The 20,935-nt window shown below is 47.4% G+C and overlaps 1 protein-coding gene across 3 annotated transcripts in view; it reads right to left on the bottom strand.

The window, feature by feature from the left end:
- MAP3K9 (mitogen-activated protein kinase kinase kinase 9) overlaps positions 1-11,119 on the bottom strand; it is a 73,394-nt gene extending 62,275 nt beyond the window's left edge. For 2 of the 3 annotated variants that reach the window (XM_044232023.1, XM_044232021.1), the window contains exons 1-2: positions 10,504-11,119; positions 3,078-3,491 (exon numbers count right to left, since the gene is read on the bottom strand). In XM_044232023.1, coding sequence (XP_044087958.1) covers positions 3,078-3,491; positions 10,504-10,906 — 817 coding nt within the window. In that variant the 5' untranslated portion in view covers positions 10,907-11,119. Of the gene's footprint in view, positions 1-3,077; positions 3,492-10,503 lie in introns of those variants that run through there. The other variant, XM_044232024.1, reaches the window with a different exon arrangement.
- Positions 11,120-20,935: the final 9,816 nt, after the last annotated feature.

Consider the following 20,935-nt stretch of genomic DNA (forward strand, 5'->3'; position numbering starts at 1 on the left):
ATTTATTTACGTAACAAGTCACAACATGTGGACGGGTCTGGGGGCTCGAAGGCACGCTACAAGCAGCACAGTTACTAGGACTTCCCGTGCAATATTCTGGGTAAAAAGAAGTATCCATAAACACAAAAACTGCAGAAACACACTGCTTTTACCTCTCTGTTCTTCTATGTTCTCTAAGAGGAGGAAAGAAGTTATTTAATAATAAAATAAAAGTAATAACACAACCTCCACCTTGGGCAAGGCTTTTCCTTTTCCAAAGCTTTTTCATACGACCTTGTTTTTACACTAATTTAGCTTCTAATGACTGCGATTGAACTCTTATTCTGCCAAATGCCTTTAAGCCAAAATCCTGAAATCCACCCATCTAAGCCCCAAAAGGACAATGTTTCCACTAAGACCATCTTTTGTGGACACCTTTGCTAACAATATCAAGTAGCTGGCTTTTCCCAGTTAACAGAGCAGAGACACTAATCCATTATTCCAGGGCTTTCTGCAAGTAGTTTTAAGAAGTGATGTTTGGGCTAATGAATGCAATGTGGCAAAGGAGTAGAAGCCATTAGTTAAATCAGGGGTCTGAGCCACATGCCCCAAGGCCTGGCTAACCTTGCTTGGCCAAATGATGCTAAACATCTGAAATGAACAGTTCTTCCCAATGCACGTCCCACATGAAGATCCCATGGGAAGACTGCCAGTTGCTGCCCCCACCCGCCCTGCTCTTCCTCTTCCTCGGTAATAGCCCCTGATGATCAGCTGGGCTCACGCCACCCAGATTAGAGTCCTGCACCTCCCAGCCTCCCCTGCGCCAGCCGCGACTCTGTGATTACGTTCTGGCCAATGACTGCAAGCAGATGTATTTTGGTGGACTTTTGGGAGGACAACAGGAGCCAACTCAGCTCCACGAATACCTTTTTCTGTGCTTCTGCTTTTCCTCCTCCTTCAGGTCTTGTTACTTGGACCAAATAACTGGCATTTCCGCTGCCATCGAAGACCACAAGGCAAGCCTGAGGACACGAGCCACGCACTGGGACTGGACTGAACAAGAGGAGCCCAGATCCCTGATGACACTGGGAAGCCCGAAGCCCTGCAGACGACTTTTCAAAGACAACTGAACATACACCTTGTTTTAGCCACTATAATTTTGGTCTTTAGGTTATGTGCAGTCAAATCTGACCTTCCTGAGGATTGTATGTCAACACAGGATGCTGTACGTGTCCCACGGCCAGTGACAGCACGTGAGTTTTTAAAGCAGGCGACCAGGATAGTAGAGCTCTTTAGTCACCTTTCCACGGAGCCTTTTGTAACAGTTAGATGTTCGTCACCAACTACTTTCTTTTTTCCACAAAGACAACCCGCCTGTAAACATACTCTTTTCGCTAGTGGATCAGTGAACACATATGATTCCTAGAATTCTGTCCTCACATGACAGCGACCAAATCCAACTCACCCGAACCCTAATAAAAACCAAGAGGGGGCGCCTGGGTGGCTCAGTCAGTTGGGCGTCTGCCTTCGGCTCAGGTCCTGATCCCAGGATCCTGGGATGGAGCCTCCCATCGCGCTCTCTGCTCGTTGCGGAGCCGTCTTCTTCCTCCCCTCCCCACACGTGCCCACCTGCTCTCTCTCTCTCTCTCTCTCTCTCTCAAATAAATAAAATCTTGAACAAACAAACAAAAAAACCCAAGGGAAACAGGCCAGCATCCCCGGGTCTCCGAAACACAGTGAAGTTGTGACTCTCCCAACGGGTGGGTAAAAACGAGCATAACATTTCCAAAACGATTTTTTAAGTCACGCACACAGAACACACGGGCGGATATGCCAAATGTAATAGTTATACTCCCTGAAGGAAAACATTACTGGTTACCCTTCTCTTTTTTATCTACACTGCCCAATTTTTGTACAAACATCTACTTAAATAATTTTAAAATGTATTTTTCCCCTGAAACAAACACTACATTATATACTAATAATAAAAAAAATAAAATCTTAAGGAATAATAAAATAAAAATAATTACAACTGTCCAAGAAAAAACCAACAGCAAAACAAGAACAACAATGTATTTTTAAAAGTAAATGTTCATAGCAGTATCAACAGAAAATAAACCACATCTGGAACCTCTCAGAACAAAATAAAATCTGAAGGAATTCTGGGCTCAATGCGGAAGGAGACAGACAGTGAAGTTCCGGGACCCACACCACCCACCCCGCCAAACCTGAACGCCCTCCTCTCTCTTAAAATCGTGCTTGAAACGATTTTAAGCATTTGCTATTTAACAAATGTCATCCTTTCGATCACACAGTTCAGGCGACAGAGGACACAAATTGCAACACAAAAGCAGCGGAGTCCCAGCGCCTGCAGATTCCTCCAAGGAAAGAGACTGGTTTCTACCAACTCACCATGTTATTATGTCTGACACTTGCTTTACAATCCAGTTTATGGATCTTGGATGTTTAATAAACAGTTACTTCTCAGTTCCCTGCTATTAAAAACTAAGTAGTTACAACTATTAATTAATAAGACCCGTAGGCTATCAGGAGTCCACAATACTACCAGCCAGGTCATACTCTCCCAGGGCACTTTGTCACCCGAATCGGCCCCACAGCTTAGACGACACGCCCCTTTCTTCCTTATAGACCCTTCTCTGGGGGTACCTCAAGCTGGGGTGGTCAGGCAGAATGCAAAGAGGCGTTGTAGTTACCTGGTGTTCCACCAAAGACGGAAAGCCCTTCTGTGATGACAGGCATGCTTCCCTAAAGTGGAAAAATCTACGTATCTATCTATCTACATATGTGTGGATATACACTGCACAGTGCATCAGAATTACACACTGCCACCCCTGCCTGCGAATATGAGCTTAGGATTATTCCAAACCCCTCAGCTGCCTCATTCTTCTCTTTCTAAACCAATTTTCCCTGGCACTCATTTCATCCCTACATCTCAGCTCAAGGATGGAATGGTTTTACGTAAGGAGTTTCCCTGTTTCACTGCCCACTGAGATTCCTTCGGAATCCACTCCCACCGAAGCCACTGACTGAGTAGAGAAGTACTCGTGAGCCCTCCGGTCCCATCACTTCATACTCACTGTTACTGGACTTAAGGTCGCGGTGGATGATGGGGACAATTGCCTCATCATGTAAGTAGTTCATCCCTCTGGCAATCTGCACAGCCCAGTTCACCAGGATGTCTGGGGGAATCCTTTTCCCAGATAACACTCTATTCAAAGGCCCTCCACGTGCAAACTCCATGACCAAGCAGAGGTTGGGTTCCTTCAGACACACCCCCCTAAGGGCAATGATGTTGGGATGCTTCAGCATGGCGAAGAGCTTGGCCTCTTGGCGAACATTCTCTATAGTCTGGCTGATGTCCTCATCGGGGTCATGGCGAGCTGCTTTCACGGCAACCTCATCCCCTATCCAGAAAGCACGATAGACCTTCCCAAAGCCCCCGATGCCAATAATCTCTTCCAGGGTTAGCTCCGCAAAATCAATCTCTAACACTGAGAAAGAGAAGAAAAAAAGAAGTCAAAAACATTCTGAAAACACCACAGAATCACCCATTTACCTACGGGTAAACATAGCAAGTTATACTCCCTTGGCTTTTTTGTCTCCCCTCTATAAGGTAAGCTCCATCAAGGCAAGAAATGTGGCTAACCTACTTTCTGTTACATTAATCTTAATGACTAGCACATAGTGGGCATTCAATAACTATTCATGTGATAATTTCTACTTGGGACATCATGCAGAATGTCATACCATGACAAACCATTTTAATACAAGGTAACATAGAGGGAGATCATTTTTGGGAGACTTCTTCGTTTTTCTGTGTACTCGATGGTGAAAAGCACACAGTCCAGTGACAAGCCAGACACACAACAACAAAACCACAGTGTGAAAAGAGCCTTCAGAGCCGTATGACCAGATTAGGAAACCACCAACTCCCACTGCAGGACAGGATTAAGAGGGTGAGTGGGAAGGGATTCTCAGGGAAGTCAACACAGGGAATGTGTCCTAAAGAATGAGTGGGAGGGAGGGTGCCTGGCTGGCTCGTTGGTAGAGCGTGCAACTTTGGATTTCGGGGTTGTGAGTTTCAGCGCCATGTTGGGTGTAGAGATTACTTAAAAATAAAATCTTAAAAAAAAGACAAATGAGTGGGAGGGCTCTCATCAGGAAGCAAAGATCAGGATGGAGAAAGACAATCCAGGCAAAGGGAAGGTCATGAGCAAGAACAAGAGGTATGAGAATATATCACATATTAAGAAGTTCAAGGAGCGCAGTGTGGCTGGATTATATGTACCGGGATAGGAGATGAGGCTCAAGGTCTTGTTGGGGTCAGCTAGGTTGTGAAATGGTTTAGAGTCATTCTGAGTGGCTTAAACTTCACACTGTGAATGACAGGACTCATGTATTCTTTTTAAGATTTTATTTATTTATTTGACAGAGAGAGAGAGAGAGATCACAAGCAGGCAGAGCAGCAAGCAGGGAGAGAGAGGGGGAAGGAAGCATGTTCCCTGCTGAGCAGGGAGCCCAATGTGGGGCTCGATCCCAGGACCCTGAGACCATGACCTGAGCCGAAGGCAGAGGCTTAACCCAATGAGCCACCCAGCCTCCCCAGAACTCGTGCATTTTTAAGTAGGGGAGCGCTAGTAGACTGTGACTTAGAGAGGACATTAATTGTGGCAGCCATAGGGCATCTAATCTGGAGGCAAGGGAGCCTTCTGCAAGAGGAACCACTAAGGAGCCACTGAAATAAGGCAGGCATGCAGGCACAGGGTGCAAACACGAGCAGCAGGAAAGACGGAGGGTGGGAAATAAATTGGGAGGATATTTTCCAAACATGGTTCTACCAGGAGCTGGTGACTAAGACGTGCAGAGAGGAGCCTCCCAGGGGACATCTCACTGCAGAAGTCACCTGCGTCATAGCTCCATCCCTGATGTCCCCAAGTACCACACCCAACCACTCATCTCCTTTCCAATGCAGAGGATGAACCTAAGAGGACGAACCTGATTACATCTTCAGCACCATTTGGAAAGGGATCCATGGCCAGATCACAATGGCCACCAGTGATTAGAAAACTCAGGCTAGATAAGGCGTTGCTATAGGAATAAAGTGCTATGTTAGGTTTCTCTTGTGAAAACCCTGTGCTCTGTCTTCTCAGTCTCTTTGTCTTTACCTGGCTGACTCATACCCAACCCTCAGGTCTCAGCTGAAACAAAATCTCCTAGAGGAACTTTTCCTAACCCCCGCCTAAATGAGGTCAGGCCCCCATCAAACATGTCCATAACAGTCTGTTTGGCAAGACCCAACAAGGTTTAATAACCTGTTCAGTGCCTGCTGTCCTGCGAGATTGCGTGATCCACAAGGGTAGACTCTGCCTGCTTTACTCGTCATTGTACTCACCCTGCTGAACATTCAGCAGGTAAGCGGCAGTCAAGTAAAAGGCGGGGGGGGGGGGGATCTATCTCAGTAGGAAATAAACCAAACTCAGATCTGAACTTTTTTTTTTTAAATGCACTGGACCTCCTGAAACAGAAAGAATATAGTCAGCTTGCTAAAAAAAAAAAAAAAAAAAAAAGAAAACAAAGATATATTTCTGAACTTTTGGCAAAACCAAAAGAGGACGTGCCCACTGCTGGCTGTTCTCTTCCTTCCGCAGCCAGCTCCAGGATATCTCCAACTACCACTCACATGCTGGCGGTGCTCAAAACTCTATTCTTTCTTAATTAGAGTATGTCCATCCTGTCCAGGACTAATATTCATTAGTCTTTTACAATGCAAGTGGCAGTATGCACAAAAGAATACAAAAAGTCTAGCCCATCTTGACCCCCAAAGTTCTAATTGTTCAAGCTTTTACCTCATCTGCCACTCCTCTTAAAAAATAAATGTTACAGCTGGTCCTGCAGACTCACCATCAAATCCACTCTAAAATCCTCTAGTATCATGCAGCACAAAGGCCAGAAAGCTAGGAACTACATTTCCCAGACTCTCTGACTGCTACAGGTCTGCTTCTGCCAATTAGATGCTCAAGAGAGGGAAGGCAGAAGTGAGATGGACACCATCTTCTTGCCGCTTCTCCAGCCAAGCATGACTTTGGAGAAGTGGGGTTTTCCTGCATGTCAGTGTCCAATCACTAGCTCTGGGCAGATGTAGAAAGGAAACCTGCAAGGCCAAGTGGTTGCCTAAGCTGGACAGCAACTACAACAGGGTGCTCTTCAAATCGACAGTTTCAACGTCAACTCCTGATCCTGTATGTTTCCAATTAGAGAAGTAGTAGCTTCCTGGGTGGGCTAGGTCTGCAGTGTTCTGGGAGTCGTTCTCACAGGTCCAGCTAAAAGCCCCTTCTCCCTGCCCTTCCAACAATTCTGTAAGCACCCAATTTCCTGTGCTTAAAATTTCCTCTGCTTAAAATAGCTTCAGTGCATCTGGGTTCTAAAATGAATCCTGATTACTAATTCTTATCTTGTCTATATGAATTTAAAAAACAATGTGTATACTAAGGAGTGATAAGAAACCCTCTTGGAGAAATATGTAAACTATGTTAGGCATCTCCTTGGTCATGAAGGGAAGGAACATTCATTTTTTCTAACAGCTTTTACACTGATGAAAAGATATCTGTCTCTTTAACAAGTTTCCATTCACACATCTCATTTCCTCAACTGAATATCCGATTTTTCTTTAACGGAATTAACTGTTGTATTTTCTCTTCTACCTTTCCTCTTTTCCTCTGGTCTGAAGCATAGTTGTGAACACACAAGACTTGTTAAAATTTTTAAATGTATAAGGATTTAAAAGAAGTGATTGGGAACTTGGGTGCTGAAGGGACAGCTCCTTTGATGGCATTTCAGAGAAGACAGAAAACCTCTGCGGGGAAGGGACAGCAATAAACTCTCTCGAGGTAGAAATCAACCTCTCAGGTTCTTGCTAACTAGTTAAGGAAATATTATGACCGGCCTTCAAGAAAGGCATAGAACACAGCTTGCAAGTGGATAGAAGACAGATGAGCAGGGCCTGGGGGAAGGTACTTTATTTTCCCTTCCTTGTGAAGAAGTCCCTTTGGGTAGGAACTAGACCTTGAGCTGCAGCTAAGAGAATGTGGGGCTCTCCTTTCCCACTGCAGTCAAGACCTGGTTTTAAGTAAGAATCAGGTCAAGTCACATTCAGCACATGTTTCAGTTTCTGTGGATGGATATTTCCAGGAATATCAGGAACGAAACCTTACTTCTTTCATTTTGGCAGTCAAGATGTTATTCTCTCTCAGCTGTATTCTTGAAAACTAGACACATAGGCACATCCCGGTAGGTTTTGGATAAGTGAATGGCACATACCTCACTCATTTAAAAATCCCAAGTACAGGGGCACCTGGATGGCTCAGTGGGTTAAAGCCTCTGCCTTCTGCTCAGGTTAGGATCCCCGGGTCCTGGGATTGAGCCCTACACTGGGCTCTCTGCTCAACAGGGAGCCTGCTTCCTCCACTCTCTCTCTCTGCCTGCCTTTCTGCCTACTTATGACCTCTGTCAAATAAATAAATTTTTTTAAAATCCCAAGTACACCTGAAAATATATCCTTAGATTTGCAGTGGATGCAAGAAAAAAAAAGTTAATTAGTAATAATCTTAATTTATGCCCTGCTTGAAAACAGACACAATTCTCCTGTAACAGAAACTTTTTTTTTAATACCCAGGACTGTATATGTCCCAAGATGATAAATTTGGAACTGTACATTTTCCCTCTTTCACTAAAAAAAGAAGATGAGTGAGCTCCTACGTTATTTATATTTGTCAGCCCCATGGAGAGCTAAGCTTTCATTATCCACGCGAGAGGGCATAAAGGCACTATATAAATATCAGATGATTTCTAAATACCTATTATATTTCCAATTTGTCACAAAATTTAGTAATTTCCCCCTCTTCTATTTTGAGTAAAGTTTGAAACAAAATTTTCAATTTGAAAAGCATTATTTAAAACTAAAACATTCTTACTTAACTGACAGTCTGCTATTCATAATCTAATGTCACAATTCATGCCCCAGAAGAGAAGTTCAAAAGGGTAACTGGGGAAAAGCTGTCAGTGGCTCAATTTCATTCCAAGTCTCTGGAGACAAGGTTGTCAATCACTTTATTTTCCGAGTGACACTAACTGAAATGGTGGACATAGGACACCCATCAGAGCATCTGTTAGCAATTTCCCGAGTTCATCTTTATCAAAGCATTGTGCCAACATGGTGTATTTATATCACCAATCCCCCTCAGGTGTGACTTATAAGCACCCCCTTATCTTATCATTTCTTTATCTCCTGGGTTTTTTTTTAAGTTTTATTTATTTAAATAATCTCTGTACCCCATGGCAGGGCTCAAACTCATGATCCTGAGCTCAAGAGTTGCATGTTCCATCAACTCAACCACCTAGGCTCCCCTATCTCCTGGAATTTAATCCAGTATCTATCTTTTGCCAGGCACTCGAATTGATTTTTGAATGGAATTAAATTTTCTGAATTATCAAGAATTAATTCCAGTCAAGTTCCGAACTTCTGATGAGACTACATAAAATAACTTACCAGGGCCTTCGCCTGTCATGTGCAAGTCAATTCTTTTCACAAGCACAAAGTACTTCCTACTTTCTTATCTGAGTTCTAGAATCAGGAATCTAGCCTATCGAAGGTAACTTTTGTGACAATAAAGATTAAGTCCTGGGTACCCAAGGGAGAAGGAGTTGCTAACGTAGCACACCCTGGCCACGGCTGGTATTCTGCAGGTGAGTTTTTCCAGCCCAAGTCATATTCACACCGACTGCTCTGATAGCTGGGGGCACAGAGATGGAAGAAACAGAGTTCCTGCTCATAAGCCTCACACACCTCTCCCACTCTGACATTAGCTGCACAAAAAAAAAAAAAAAATCACAAAATGTAACCCATAAAGAACCTCAAACCTTTGACTTATGCATAAAAAAACTGCACTGTGTCTAATATGCCATACCATTCTTCCAGTATTTCTTTCAGTATGTAACCAAGTTCAGCACCATATCATACACTAGGACCCTTGGTTTTCATCTTCCCAGTACTAGAGCCAAAAAGAATTAACACCCAGAAACCATTTAAAATCATTTGTTCCCTCCAGGCATTGTAAAGGTCAAGATGTAGAAACAGGAAGTTTTACACTGAATGTGAGGGAGACAGAAACAAAGGGAACTAAGGATTTGAACACCAATTTGATGGTCAAAACACCAATAAAGAAGGAGAATAGAAATATAAGGAAAGAGGTTATGCTTTTCTTATTAAGTGATGGTATTTAAAGAAAACATCTTAAATAAAGTAACACAACTGTCCAGGTGAAAGTAAGTTACAGGACCGAAAGATAAATGTTACAGATGAAATTTAAAAACTAAATGCCTAAAAGTTGGTGCTTGGTAACGATTTTCTTTAATTAACTAAAATGCAAAGTAGACAAAATATTGAGTAAACAATAATAAATACGTATTAACAATACTTTTTAGCAGGGAAGAAATTGTGGGAATAATCAAATATAAGTGACAACTGCACGAGAAGATATTTACATCTCCTAAAACCACCTAGCAGAACTGATTCAGGGATTCCAATGGCAATTTGACTGCTTTGAAAAAAAACAAAGGAAATATCATTGCAGGGTGTGGAGCAGGGGGCTCCTGGGAAATTGGTGAAAACCAGGACACTGGAAGAAAGGCCCTGGGAGGGACCCGTGGGCATGGTCCCCTTGAGATTTGGCAAATACCAAATATAGGCAAGGATCTAGGGTGAGAAGAAAGGAGAAAATGTTGTATCTGAACAGCTTGGGTGTCAAGGGACTGGGATTTAGCCACTGTACCTTGCGCTCCTGAGCTCTCCCGGGGGAAGGACATACTTTTCCCTCTCCAATCATTTCTCCACCCATCACCACCGGCTTCTTCACACACTCCACCCTGCTCAGCACATCATTCACTGAGACTCCTAAAGGTACAACTTCTGAGATACAAGACTGCGATCCGAGAAATCAACACGACATTTCAAAGACACTTCAGCCTTGAGTTCGCACGGGCTTCCGGGACTTGAGAGCCAGCCCAGCCAGCCCTGCGGGAGACACCCCCATCCGCTTCAAAGCAAATGCCTTGAAGGGGCGGGGACAGGCCGTAGAAGAGGTCGGGAAGGTCCCTGATTTGGGGACTAAGGTTATGACAGAAACTACCAGCTGGCCTGAAACCCTTCCAGATTTGGGGAAACCGGGAGTGCGACATGGGGAGACTCTCGTGCTGGGGCTCCAGGATGTGGAAAGCAGCTGAGGTGGTCAGATGAAGGTTAAGAAGCCCAAGCGCCTGAGGTTCCTGGCAAGGCCTGCGGCGTCTCTATCGCACCCATAGCACCCACCAAAGCAGCCCCTGCAGCCCGAGCGCGCGCGCACACACCCACCCCCCGGGCAATCGTTCCCCACCCGCTCTGCGACCCCCCCCCCCAGTCCTCCAGCTCCCCCTTCCCCGCCCGGCTCGGCGGCCCCGCCTTCGCCTTACACTGAATGGGCGGGTAGCAACTGGGGTCCTCGCCGCCGTGCTGGCAACGACTGGAGAAGGCGCTGCGCGGGGTCACGTAGTTGCTGGGGAAGATGCCCACCCGCTGGTTCAGCTGCCCGGTCCACCAGCCCTCGTCGCCGGACACCTGCGAGTCCTTGGACAGCACCTCCACCACGTCGCCCAGCCGCAGGGTCAGCTCGTCCTCGCCGGCCGCCTCGTACTCGAACACCGCCGTCCAGTAGGGCAGCGGTGCATCGGAACCCAGCTCCCCCGGGGCCACCGCCGCCGCCTCCTCCTCCTCTTCCTCCTCCTCCTCGGCCCCGGCCCCCGCTCCATCCTCCCCCGGCGGGGCGGCAGCGGCGGCGCTCGCCAGGCAGCCGAGAAGCGCTCTGGAGGGCTCCATGGAGCGGCCGATCCATAGGGTGCGGGGCTGCCGCCGCCCGCAGGAGCCGCCGCCGCCTATTGTTCATGCGGCTCCGCAGAGCTGGGGGACCCCCCTCCCCCGACGGCGGCCGCAGGTAGGGCCCGGGCTGGCGGGGCGGGGAGAGCCGGCTCGCTGGGGCTGGCGCGGCGACAAGTGCGCCGAGCGGGAGCGCTCACCGCGGCATGGGGGCGCGGCGGGCCGGGGCCCCCGCCTTCGTGCTCGCCCCCCGGGGGCTGCCTGGCCACCTCCGCCGCGGGTACCTGCTCGCGCAGCCCGAGCCCGCCGCCGCCCGCCGGCCGCCGCTCCCCTCTCCGCGCCGCGCCCCGCCCCCAGCGCCGCCGGCACGCCCGGGACCACCTGACGCGGGCCTGGCTCCGCCCCAGCCCTGCGGACCCGAAGGGGCGGGGCCTCCCGGCGCCTGGCCCACCCCCCCCAACGCCAACCCGCCCTCCCATTGGCCGCTGCCGGCCGTCCGCAGGTTCCTATCTCCGCGGCTGGGGCTGCCCCGCCAGCCACCGACCCGCCCCTCTCCACCCCCTGCGCCTACGTGTCTGGCCCCCGGGCCCCGCCCCCTCTTGCGGGCTCCCCCTCTCAACCCCAGGTCGACCCATTTCCCTCTCCCATTGGCCCGCGGCAGCTCCAACCATTGGTCGGTGGTACCTGTCCATTTCCTGCGAGAGTTCAGCACCTCCTGGCAGGAGGAGGCTGCGGCCCCATTGGATGGGCGCCCGAGAGGGGATGGGTGGGTCCTCGAAGGTAAGGCCGAGCCTCCTTTCGGACCGAAAAGGCTGGGGGAGGCCGCGCCCTTTGTTTGCTCTGGTAGCGCAGGGGCCCGTTGGGCAGCACCTGTGCTCTTGATCCCGAGGTGAGCCTCTGAGAGTGAGCGGAGGAGAAGGGAGCTGCGCCCTCTCTTCTGCGGCTCCCTCTTACAGTTGGCTTCTTCCCGCTCTTGGGTGGCCCTCTGCCCCCGTACAACCAGGTGGATCCGCTTCCACTCCCGGCCCCACTCCCACCCAGGAAACTTTTCATCTCCGTAAGGCCCTCCTTGGGCCCATGGGACTGTTCTTCAGAAGCACTCGCCCTTTCACACAGCTCCCTCGTTGCTGGCTTCCTGTGAAAGGAGATCCAATACCGTCCCTTTCCAGAACTCGGAGAGAACCCGAGACCGCGTTACTGGGACTTCAAACTGAGGCCGGAAAGCTCAGCTTAAAAGCTGTCCGTGAAGAGGGCTTGGTCTCCCAGAACAGACCCAGTTTTCCTACAACTGTGAGTTTCTTTTGCTTGGGTGAATTGCTGCTCGGACCGTGGTGACCTCCAGAAATCAGATAAGAACCAAGATGCCGTGTACTTACAAGCCAACGCTACAGTTCATGATGAAGCGCCAATCTTTTCTACATCCTTTTGTTATCCTCGTTTCTCAAACATTAAGAACGAATGACGGGGCGCCTGGGTGGCTCAGTCGGCCAAGTGTCTGCCTCAGACTCACGGCCTGATCCCCTGGTCCTGGAATGGAGCCCCACTTTGGGCTCCCTGCTCCCGGCGGTCTGCTCTCTCTCTCTCTCTCTCTCTCTCAAGTATAAACGAAATATTTTTTTTAAAAAAAGAATGAGATAAGTGGGCCCTAATATTTCTTCTTTGTTTTAATCCTGTCATAGTAATGTAAATTTCCAAGGAGAAAGTTTTCTGACCTATTCACAGCAGGTCAGGGCTGGGGGATCTAACCCAGTCTCTACCAAACTGTGTTGCCTTTTCCCCTTCAGTGGTAGGAACAAACACGATTTGGTTAGCAAGAGTTAGGGCTTCCCTGAGTATTTTCTGTTTAATTTTAGTTTGAGGTCGATCGTTAGACAAACTGGGGACCGTCAATTTGTAAAAATAATCGGGGCTGGCATCTTCGGCCCTGCCCCCACCAGCTGCCTGATCTTGGGCATGACTTTAGCCCTGTAGTTCATTCTGCTCCCCCTTTATGTGAGGGGTGCAGACTGGAGGATCCGAGTTCTTGTAGGCTCCACCTTGCGTGGTTTGCATAAAAGTCTGGTGTCCCGAGGCATCCCACACCTTTGGAGTAGGTAAGAGTACTGCTCTGGAGAACATCCAATGTAGGTTTCGAGAAGACTTCTGAGTAAATGCCCTAAAACTAATGGTCAGATTCTTATTGTACACAGGATCAGTGAGCTGGAAAAGTTATGGATGAGTCTTTAAGTAAATTCTCTAGGTTTCATCCAATCCGCCCCTAAGCAGAAGAGCAGGTAGGTGGGGGTAGAGTTACTCCATTTTAAAAGAGACCATAAAAAAATAATAAGATTTTCTTTTCTTTTTAAGGTTTTTTGGTTTTGGTGGTTTTTTTGTTTGTTTGTTTGGTTGGTTGGTTTGGTTTTGTTTTGTTTTGTTTTTTGAGAAAGAGAGAGCACTACCAGCAGGAGGGGCAGAGGGAGGAAAGGGAGAAGCAGACCCATCCCCCACTGAGCAGGGAGCTCAACACAGGGCTCAATCCCAGGCCCCTGAAATCATGATCTGAGCCAAAGGCAGACGCTTCACCTACTGAGCCATCCAAGCACCCCGTGAAAAAAGATTTTCTTGATAAAATTTTAATTAGGAAGAAAAAGGAACTTCTCCTAAACACACACACAGAAATAGAAACAGAAACAAAAAAGTAGGAAGGTAGAAAGTTGTCAGTGGTAGATCTCTTTAAAGTAATAGGATTATGAGTAATTAGGCCATTTTTATTGTCACTTTGCTTATTAGTAATTTCCTATGGTTCACTGTAGCTTTTCTCTTCTTTTTTTTTTTTTTTAAGATTTTATTTATTTATTTGACAGAGAGAGAATGGGAAAGAGCACAAGTAGGGAGAGAGGCAGGCAGAGGGAGAGGGAGAAGCAGGCTCTCTGCTGAGCCGGGAGCCAGAGTGGGACTCAATCCTACTATCCTGGAATCATGACCTGAGCCAAAAGCAGACACTTAACTGATTGAACCACCCAAGCGCCCCTCACTGTAGCTTTTCTGATCTCCACTCCTTTCCCACCCAGAGAAGAAGAGGGAAAAAATCCTCGATCCCTCTCAGTAGGGAAAGTCTAACTCCTCATACAACATAAATCTTTAAGACCATAGCATGTGTTTAGGACTTCCTGGAGAGTCATTAAACATTTCAAGAAGTCATTCAGTAAATGTTTGTCTGATGGATAAGCACTAGGGATTCAAATGAGGGAAGATCCTTTGGGCAAAAGTTGTCTAACAGGGTTTCATGGAAGAGGCAGAACCAAAGCTGGCCCTTAAGGGCTTAGGGGGTGGAGGAGGGAAGAATCTGCCTGAAGGGAAAAAGGGAGAGCGTGTGCACAGCCATAGAGGTGGGTGGGAATGAGTAGGCTCGTCTGAATGGAAGAAAGGACGAGGAGGAACTGAACGTAGGTTGAGACCAGATTCTAGAGGGCCTCGTAATTGCTTGAATCATGCTAATAATTGTTGAGTTGATTATTTGTAATTATTTAATGCCCAGTTTGTTCACCATAAGGGTAGAAACCTGTCTGTCTGGTTCTCTACAATTCTCCCAGCACCCAGAGAGTGCCTAGCACATGACTTGCTCTTGGTACACGTTTGTGACGGAGAGGTAAACTTGAATACCAAGCTAAGACGCCTGGCTTTTGTTTAGCAGATAAAAGGTCATCACTGAAAACTTTTGCACAGGGCTGTGGGGTAATGAAGTATCTCTGTCACCTAGGACCAGAGGAGATGAGAGATGCATAGAGAGGTGCTTACACTGGGCATTGAAGGACGGATGTCACTCACGGAGTGGAGACTAGAAAGCGTGCACATGGAAATTAATGTGATAGCGGTGACAGGAGTACCAGCCTGCAAAGAGGAGAGAGTGTAGGAAGGGAGTCATTTATAGACTAAATAAAAGAAGGGCCAGTAGCAAAAGACTTTGAAAGTCAGAGGGAATTACCAAGATTTTACCACGGTTGAGTTCTTGGCCAGTGGTTGACAAATATCACCCAAAAAAGGCCCTTTTGTCTACCACACTGTAAAGTCTGGCATCAGCGGTACAGCTGCACACTACACTTTTATACCAGATCATGATTTATCCTGGCTCTGTTCATTAAGACAGACTTTGGGGGTGTCTGGCTGGCATTGTTGGCTGAGTGTCCAATTCCTGGGTCCAGCTCGGGTCATGATCTCAGGGTCATAAGATCGAGCCCTGTGTGTGGGGGCTCCCTGCTCAGTGCAGAGTTTGCCTGAGACTCTCTCTCTCTCCCTCTGCCCCTCTTGTTCACGCTCTCTCTCTAAAATAAATAAATCTTTAAAAAAAAGAAAGTGTGCAACTTTGGCAAGGTGCCTGTTTAAGCCTGTTTCCTCATTGCTTAAATAGGCACAGCAGTCGAAACTCCTTTTCCTAGAGGTTTGTAGGGTTCCATGACGCAAGTCATCCAGAAGCTCCCCGCGTGCAGCTTAGCACCCGCTACATAGTCAACGCATTCACTTGCTTCTTTCCGGGGCTCGTCAGTGTCAGAAACAGCCTTCATCACACCCTAGAAAGCTGCAGAGGCTTCTTGACCGGGAGGACCGGGAGGTCCACTGTGGTCTTTCTCTCTAGAAGACAGAAGGGAGGGAGAAAGAAGAAGAGAAAAAGGAGGAGGCAAGGCAGACAAGAAGGGAGTTAGGATGGAGACCTAGGGTTGACGACACTTGTCTGCTTCTGTTTCCACAGCAAATAGAAAGAGCTCCACCCAGTGGCCACTAAGGGTACTCTCGGCACTTCGAGCGTAAAATTCGCTTCCATACCCCTCACCACCACACGGCGGCGCAGTTGTCTACCACCGTCTCTAAGAGGGCGTTGCCATGCCCATCCCGCCTGCTGGGCGCTGTATTTCTCCTGCACACCTGTGAGAGCTGCTCATTCATCACCTCTCTCTGGTTTGTTTCAATAACAAATAACGAAAATCATTACATTGACTTAATGAAGCAAGGAGAAGGGAAAAGAAGCAGACCGTTGGTTAGGTCTGGAACCCTGGAACTCTGAACCCTGGACAAAATCCTTACTCGCTGATGGCCTTTACGCAGGGCAAACCCCTGGTGTCCCAGACCCTCTTTAGGAAGCTGGGGATACTAATACGTGTCCTCCTGGCCTCCTGGAATGATTACAGGATCCGATGTCTAGTATGTGCTCAGCACAGAGTCTACCAAAGAGTGGTTTCCGTCATTTCTGCTTGAGCCTAACATAGGCCTTGGTAAGTGAACGTCGTGCTCCCCTCGGTTCTTCTGGGAAATACAGGAGTAACCGCCCCCATGTCCGGTGCTGCTTTCTGCAGCGTTGGCTGCCCATGGCCAAGAGATGCAGGCGGTCCTCCGGATGACGTGCCCTGGGGAGGTCAGCGCGCGTCTCATTCTCCGTCCCGCGCAGCCTGTCTCCCGCAGAGGCTGGCTGTCGTCTCAACTCGCGGCAGAAGGGCGAGTTCCCTTAAGTCACGTACGTTGAAAGAGAAAGTGAGAGTGCTCGTTCATGTGACTTTTATTACAGTATCTTGTTATAATTGTTACATTATTACTGTTCATCTTACTGCCTAATGTATAAAGTAAACGTTATCACAGGTATGCATGTGTAGGAAAAACACAATATACAGAGGATTCAGTACTATCTGTGGTTTCAGGCCTCCATGGGGGTCCTGAAACATATCCCCTGCAGATAAAGGGAACTTTTTTTTTTTTTTTTGAGAGAGAGAAATAGAGGATGAGCAAGAGAGCACAAGCCAGGACCAGAGGCAGAGGAGGAAGCAGACTCCCCACTGAGCAGGGAGCCTGATTGGAGGCTCCATCCCAGGACCCCGAGATCATGACCTGAAGGCAGATACTCAACTGACTGAGGCACCCAGGCACCCCAGGGGGACTCTTGAGTTATAGATTAGTACTTTGGCCCAAAAATCCCGCAGGCAGACATGGAGGTTTTCTGAACCAAGCTACCCCCCTCACCTCTCACCATCTGAGGAGACTCGTTCCTGCCTCATAAACTCCATCTGCACTAAATATGATCTTCAGGAAATGCTTTGGGAAGGTGTGTGATGGGGCTGCTGGAACAGAAGTTTCAGAGCCAAACACTTGGGTTCCCATCCTGGATCAACCGGGGACTGTAGACAAAGGGTTTCATTTCTCTGAGCCTCTGTTTCATCCCTTGTTGTGTAAAAGGAGTTGGATGTGAGATCAAATGAAGTAAGGACAATTCCCAGCAGGACCTCATGCATACTCAATAGTGAATGTTCTTATCTTAACCTATAGTATTTAAATTCCTATCTTCTGAGAGTTAATGGGGCTTGAAACATTGAAACATGGTAAGAAATTTTCCTCCTTTCTGCTATGAAACCTCGAAGCAGAAGCCAACTCTACTAAGTAAGGCAGCTGTTTAGAATGTCGTGTGGGGGTGCCTGCGTGGCTCAGTGGTTTAAAGCCTCGGCCTTTGGTTCAGGTCATGATCCCAGGGTCCTGGGATGGAGCCCTGCATTGGGCTCTCTGCTCAGCAAGGAGCCTGCTTCCCCCCTGCCCCACTTCTCTCTGCCTGCCTCTCTGCCTACTTGTGATCTCTGTCAAATAAATACATAAAATCTTTAAAAAAATTAAAAAATAGGATGTCATGTGTCTGGAGAGCAAGTTGCGTGTTAACAATGAGCAGAGCCTTGACTCAAGGAATGAAGGTCAAGCAGAATTCTGCTCCATTCAGCCTAGTGCAGGCCTAGCCCATGGGACAGCCCTCGTGAAATTACACCTCTTATGACCATGCCATGGCTCTGCAAGGATTCCACTTAAGCATTTTTTAAAAATATTTGTTTATTTATTGGGGGGGTGCCGAGGGAGAAGCAGACTTCTCCCTGAGTGAGCTGGGTGGGGAGCCCAACATGGTGCTAGATCCCAGGACCTGGAGATCATGACCTGAGCCAACTGAGCCATCCAGGTGCCCGCCACTTAAGTATTTTAGTCAAGGGCCCCAAACAATCAAAACAAGAAAGAAATTAATGAGCAAAATCATCCCTGTGACTGGGGTTTTGAAGAACATATAATGACAGGAAAAAATGATCACATAAAATTAAAAAAAGACAGGAAAATTATTGTAATCTAAAAATAATTTTAAAATAAGTTAATCAAGAGAAAGAATCTTATATGTAATATATTCCTGATTTTATGGAAAATATATTTGCATGAATATTATTGAAAGAAAGATATCAAAATGTGAACAATTATCTCAGTCTGGATGATGGGATTAGGAATGATTTCTTCTTTATCTTTGTCCTGTATGCTTCAGTATTTTCTACCACTAGAATGTACTCATTTGTAATCAAAGAAGTGCATTATGATCAACGATGATTAATGATGATGTGGTAATGTGCTTAGTATAATGATAAATGAAAAATTAATGGGAAAAAAGCCTTTATACTGTTAAAAACAACACAACAGGCCCCAAATGGAGGCACTTATGCTAAACCCCATGTCACCAAATTGAGATTTATTTACAGTTTCAGACTCTCGCAGAAATGGAGTCTTAACCGGGTCACTCAGGAATCACCTCGTCAGGGCTAGTGAGGTCACCTGCCGGATAGACCCCGGCCATGCCCTAAAGGAGAGTGATCTTGCCGTAACCAGTTCACTCCTTGCCCAATTAACTTCCCTGTTCCTGCTCTTCTGCCTGCAAGAGTCCTTCATTTTGTATAGCTCCCCAGAGCTTCTTTCTGTCTGCTAACTGGGATGTGGCCCAATTCGTGAATCGCTGGTAAAGGCAATAGATCATCAAAATTTACTCAGTTGAATTTTGTTTTTCACCAATACAATGTGACCACAAACGTGTGTGTGCGGGTACATTTGGGGCATATCAAAGCCTTTTCCGTTACTTCTGCACTGAGTGGTGGAACATGGGCAGTTTGTAACCAGAATAAAGAATCACAAAGTCATTTTTATTTGTTGTAATGGAAAGTAATTTTCAAGCCAAAGCGTTATTGTTCATGGGAGAGGTGGCAGAACTCGAACGCAATGATATTAATGACTGCTATAAATTTAGGGCTTATTGTGTGCCACGAACAGTTCACAGTCTGTTTTATTATATTATTTATTATTTATAAGGAGGAGTCTTTAATGGCTGTTTCAGCAAACAAAAAGGTTCTGAGATAAATAATCCAGTTTCTCCCCAGCCTCCCTACCTCCTAGAGGGGACGTTCTTGGTTATATGCAAGCAAATACGCAGCTACTTACTTTTAGAACTAATGTAGTGGGGCGCATGGTGGCTCTGCCTTCGGCTCAGGTCATGGTCTCAGGGTCCTGGGATCGAGCCCCGAGTCAGGCTCTCTGCTCATCAGGGAGCCTGCTTCCTCCCCCACCCCCCCCCCGCCCCACCCCTGCCTGCCTCTCTGCCTACTTGTGATCTCAGTATCTCAGTCTGTCAGATAAATAAATAAATAAATCTTAAAAAAAAGAAAAGAAAGAAAGAAAAAGAACTAATGTAGTATAGAGCTGGGCCTCACCTGACACTGGCATTGACTTCGTTTTCCAGCTTTTCAGCTTGGTCTTTAAATAACGCTGGTGACAAAGATTTCGCTGAAATTTCTTCTTCTCTGAAAAAGAAAATCAACTTAATGGTTTTCGTTATTTATTATTGAAACAAACCAGAGAGAGGTGATGAATGAGCAGCTCTCACAGGTGTGCAGGAGAAATACAGCGCCCAGCAGGCGGGCTGTTCCCGTCGGGATGGGCATGGCAACGCCCTCTTAGAGACGGTGGTAGACAACTGCGCCGCCCTGTGGTGGTGAAGGGTATGGAGGCAAATTTTACGCTCGAAGTGCCGAGAGTACCCTTAGTGGCCACTGGGTGGAGCTCTTTCTATTTGCTGTGGAAAGAGACCCAGACAAGTGTTGTCAACCCGGGGCCTTGAACCCAAATATTCAGGCACTCTTCCGACCCTCGCTTGCCACAAAGCTGCTTCCAGTTCCACGTGTTAACCCGGAAGTCTCTTCGGTGACCCCAGCAAGAGATAACAGCAGGTTGGACAAGGGAGGTGACCCTGGGTATGGCACAATGTGGCCCTAGTTTTAGAAAAAAATCTATTTCATGGGTAGAGCAACGAGATTTGCTCAGGGACCAGGAGTATGAAAGAGAGGAGAGGAGGCGGACGCCAAGGTTTGGGGCATGAGTGTTACCATTCCTGGAGACTAGGGGGCGTCTCCGTTAGACCTGTTGAAGTGTGAGCTCACTAGTCCTCACCACAGTGGAGAGGTCGGGCCCGCGGTTGACCGTGTAGGTCTGGAGTTCAGCCAAGGCCCATTAAATAGGAACACTCAGTGAAAACATCGCCTCCGTCAAGTGACTAAGAACACCCTAATGACTAGAAAACAGCCAGGCCCCAGTGATAAAATACTTCCTGTTTTAGCCTTGGGCTTTCCCAATTTCTCTACCCAAAGAGCCCTTTTAAAGCGGCTCTGCCTTACACAGTGGAAAGCTGTTAACCTTTTGCTCACAGACATGAGACATGAGTCCCCCCGGCACTGGTGAGGCGTTCAGGAGGACGACTGCGTGTTTCCTGGATTATGGGATGGAGCCCGCGTGAGGTCGGTGGGAGCCCCAGAGGGCGGCCCGCCAGGCCTGTGGAACATCAGGGAAACTGCCCTGGGCTTCCTGTCTTACCAGGGGTAGAGGAGACCCCCGTCTGAGGACTTCCCTTCTTCGCTTCCTTGGATTTTGTTGATGCCCGGGACAGGTGCAATTGCTTGCAGCTGTGTGATCTCTTGATTATTTTATTTCCTGCACTCGACACGCCTCACAATATCTCTGTCCCTGGTGGAATTGACATTCCTTCTTTTGCATCATGTCCTCTCTGGGGGACAAGAACAAGGGATGGCAGAGGGTCTGAGCGCTTACTGAGTACCGGGCAGTAGTTTAGGAACCGATCCACATGCCCTCACTCGCTACACAAAGACAGTGCCTCTGACCTGGTGCACTGATTAAACGGGGAGATTCTGAAGCCAGACTGCCTGGGTTTGAGTC

The sequence above is a fragment of the Neovison vison genome, chromosome 13, assembly GCF_020171115.1.
Source record: "Neovison vison isolate M4711 chromosome 13, ASM_NN_V1, whole genome shotgun sequence".
Taxonomy (NCBI): Eukaryota; Metazoa; Chordata; class Mammalia; order Carnivora; family Mustelidae; genus Neogale; species Neogale vison.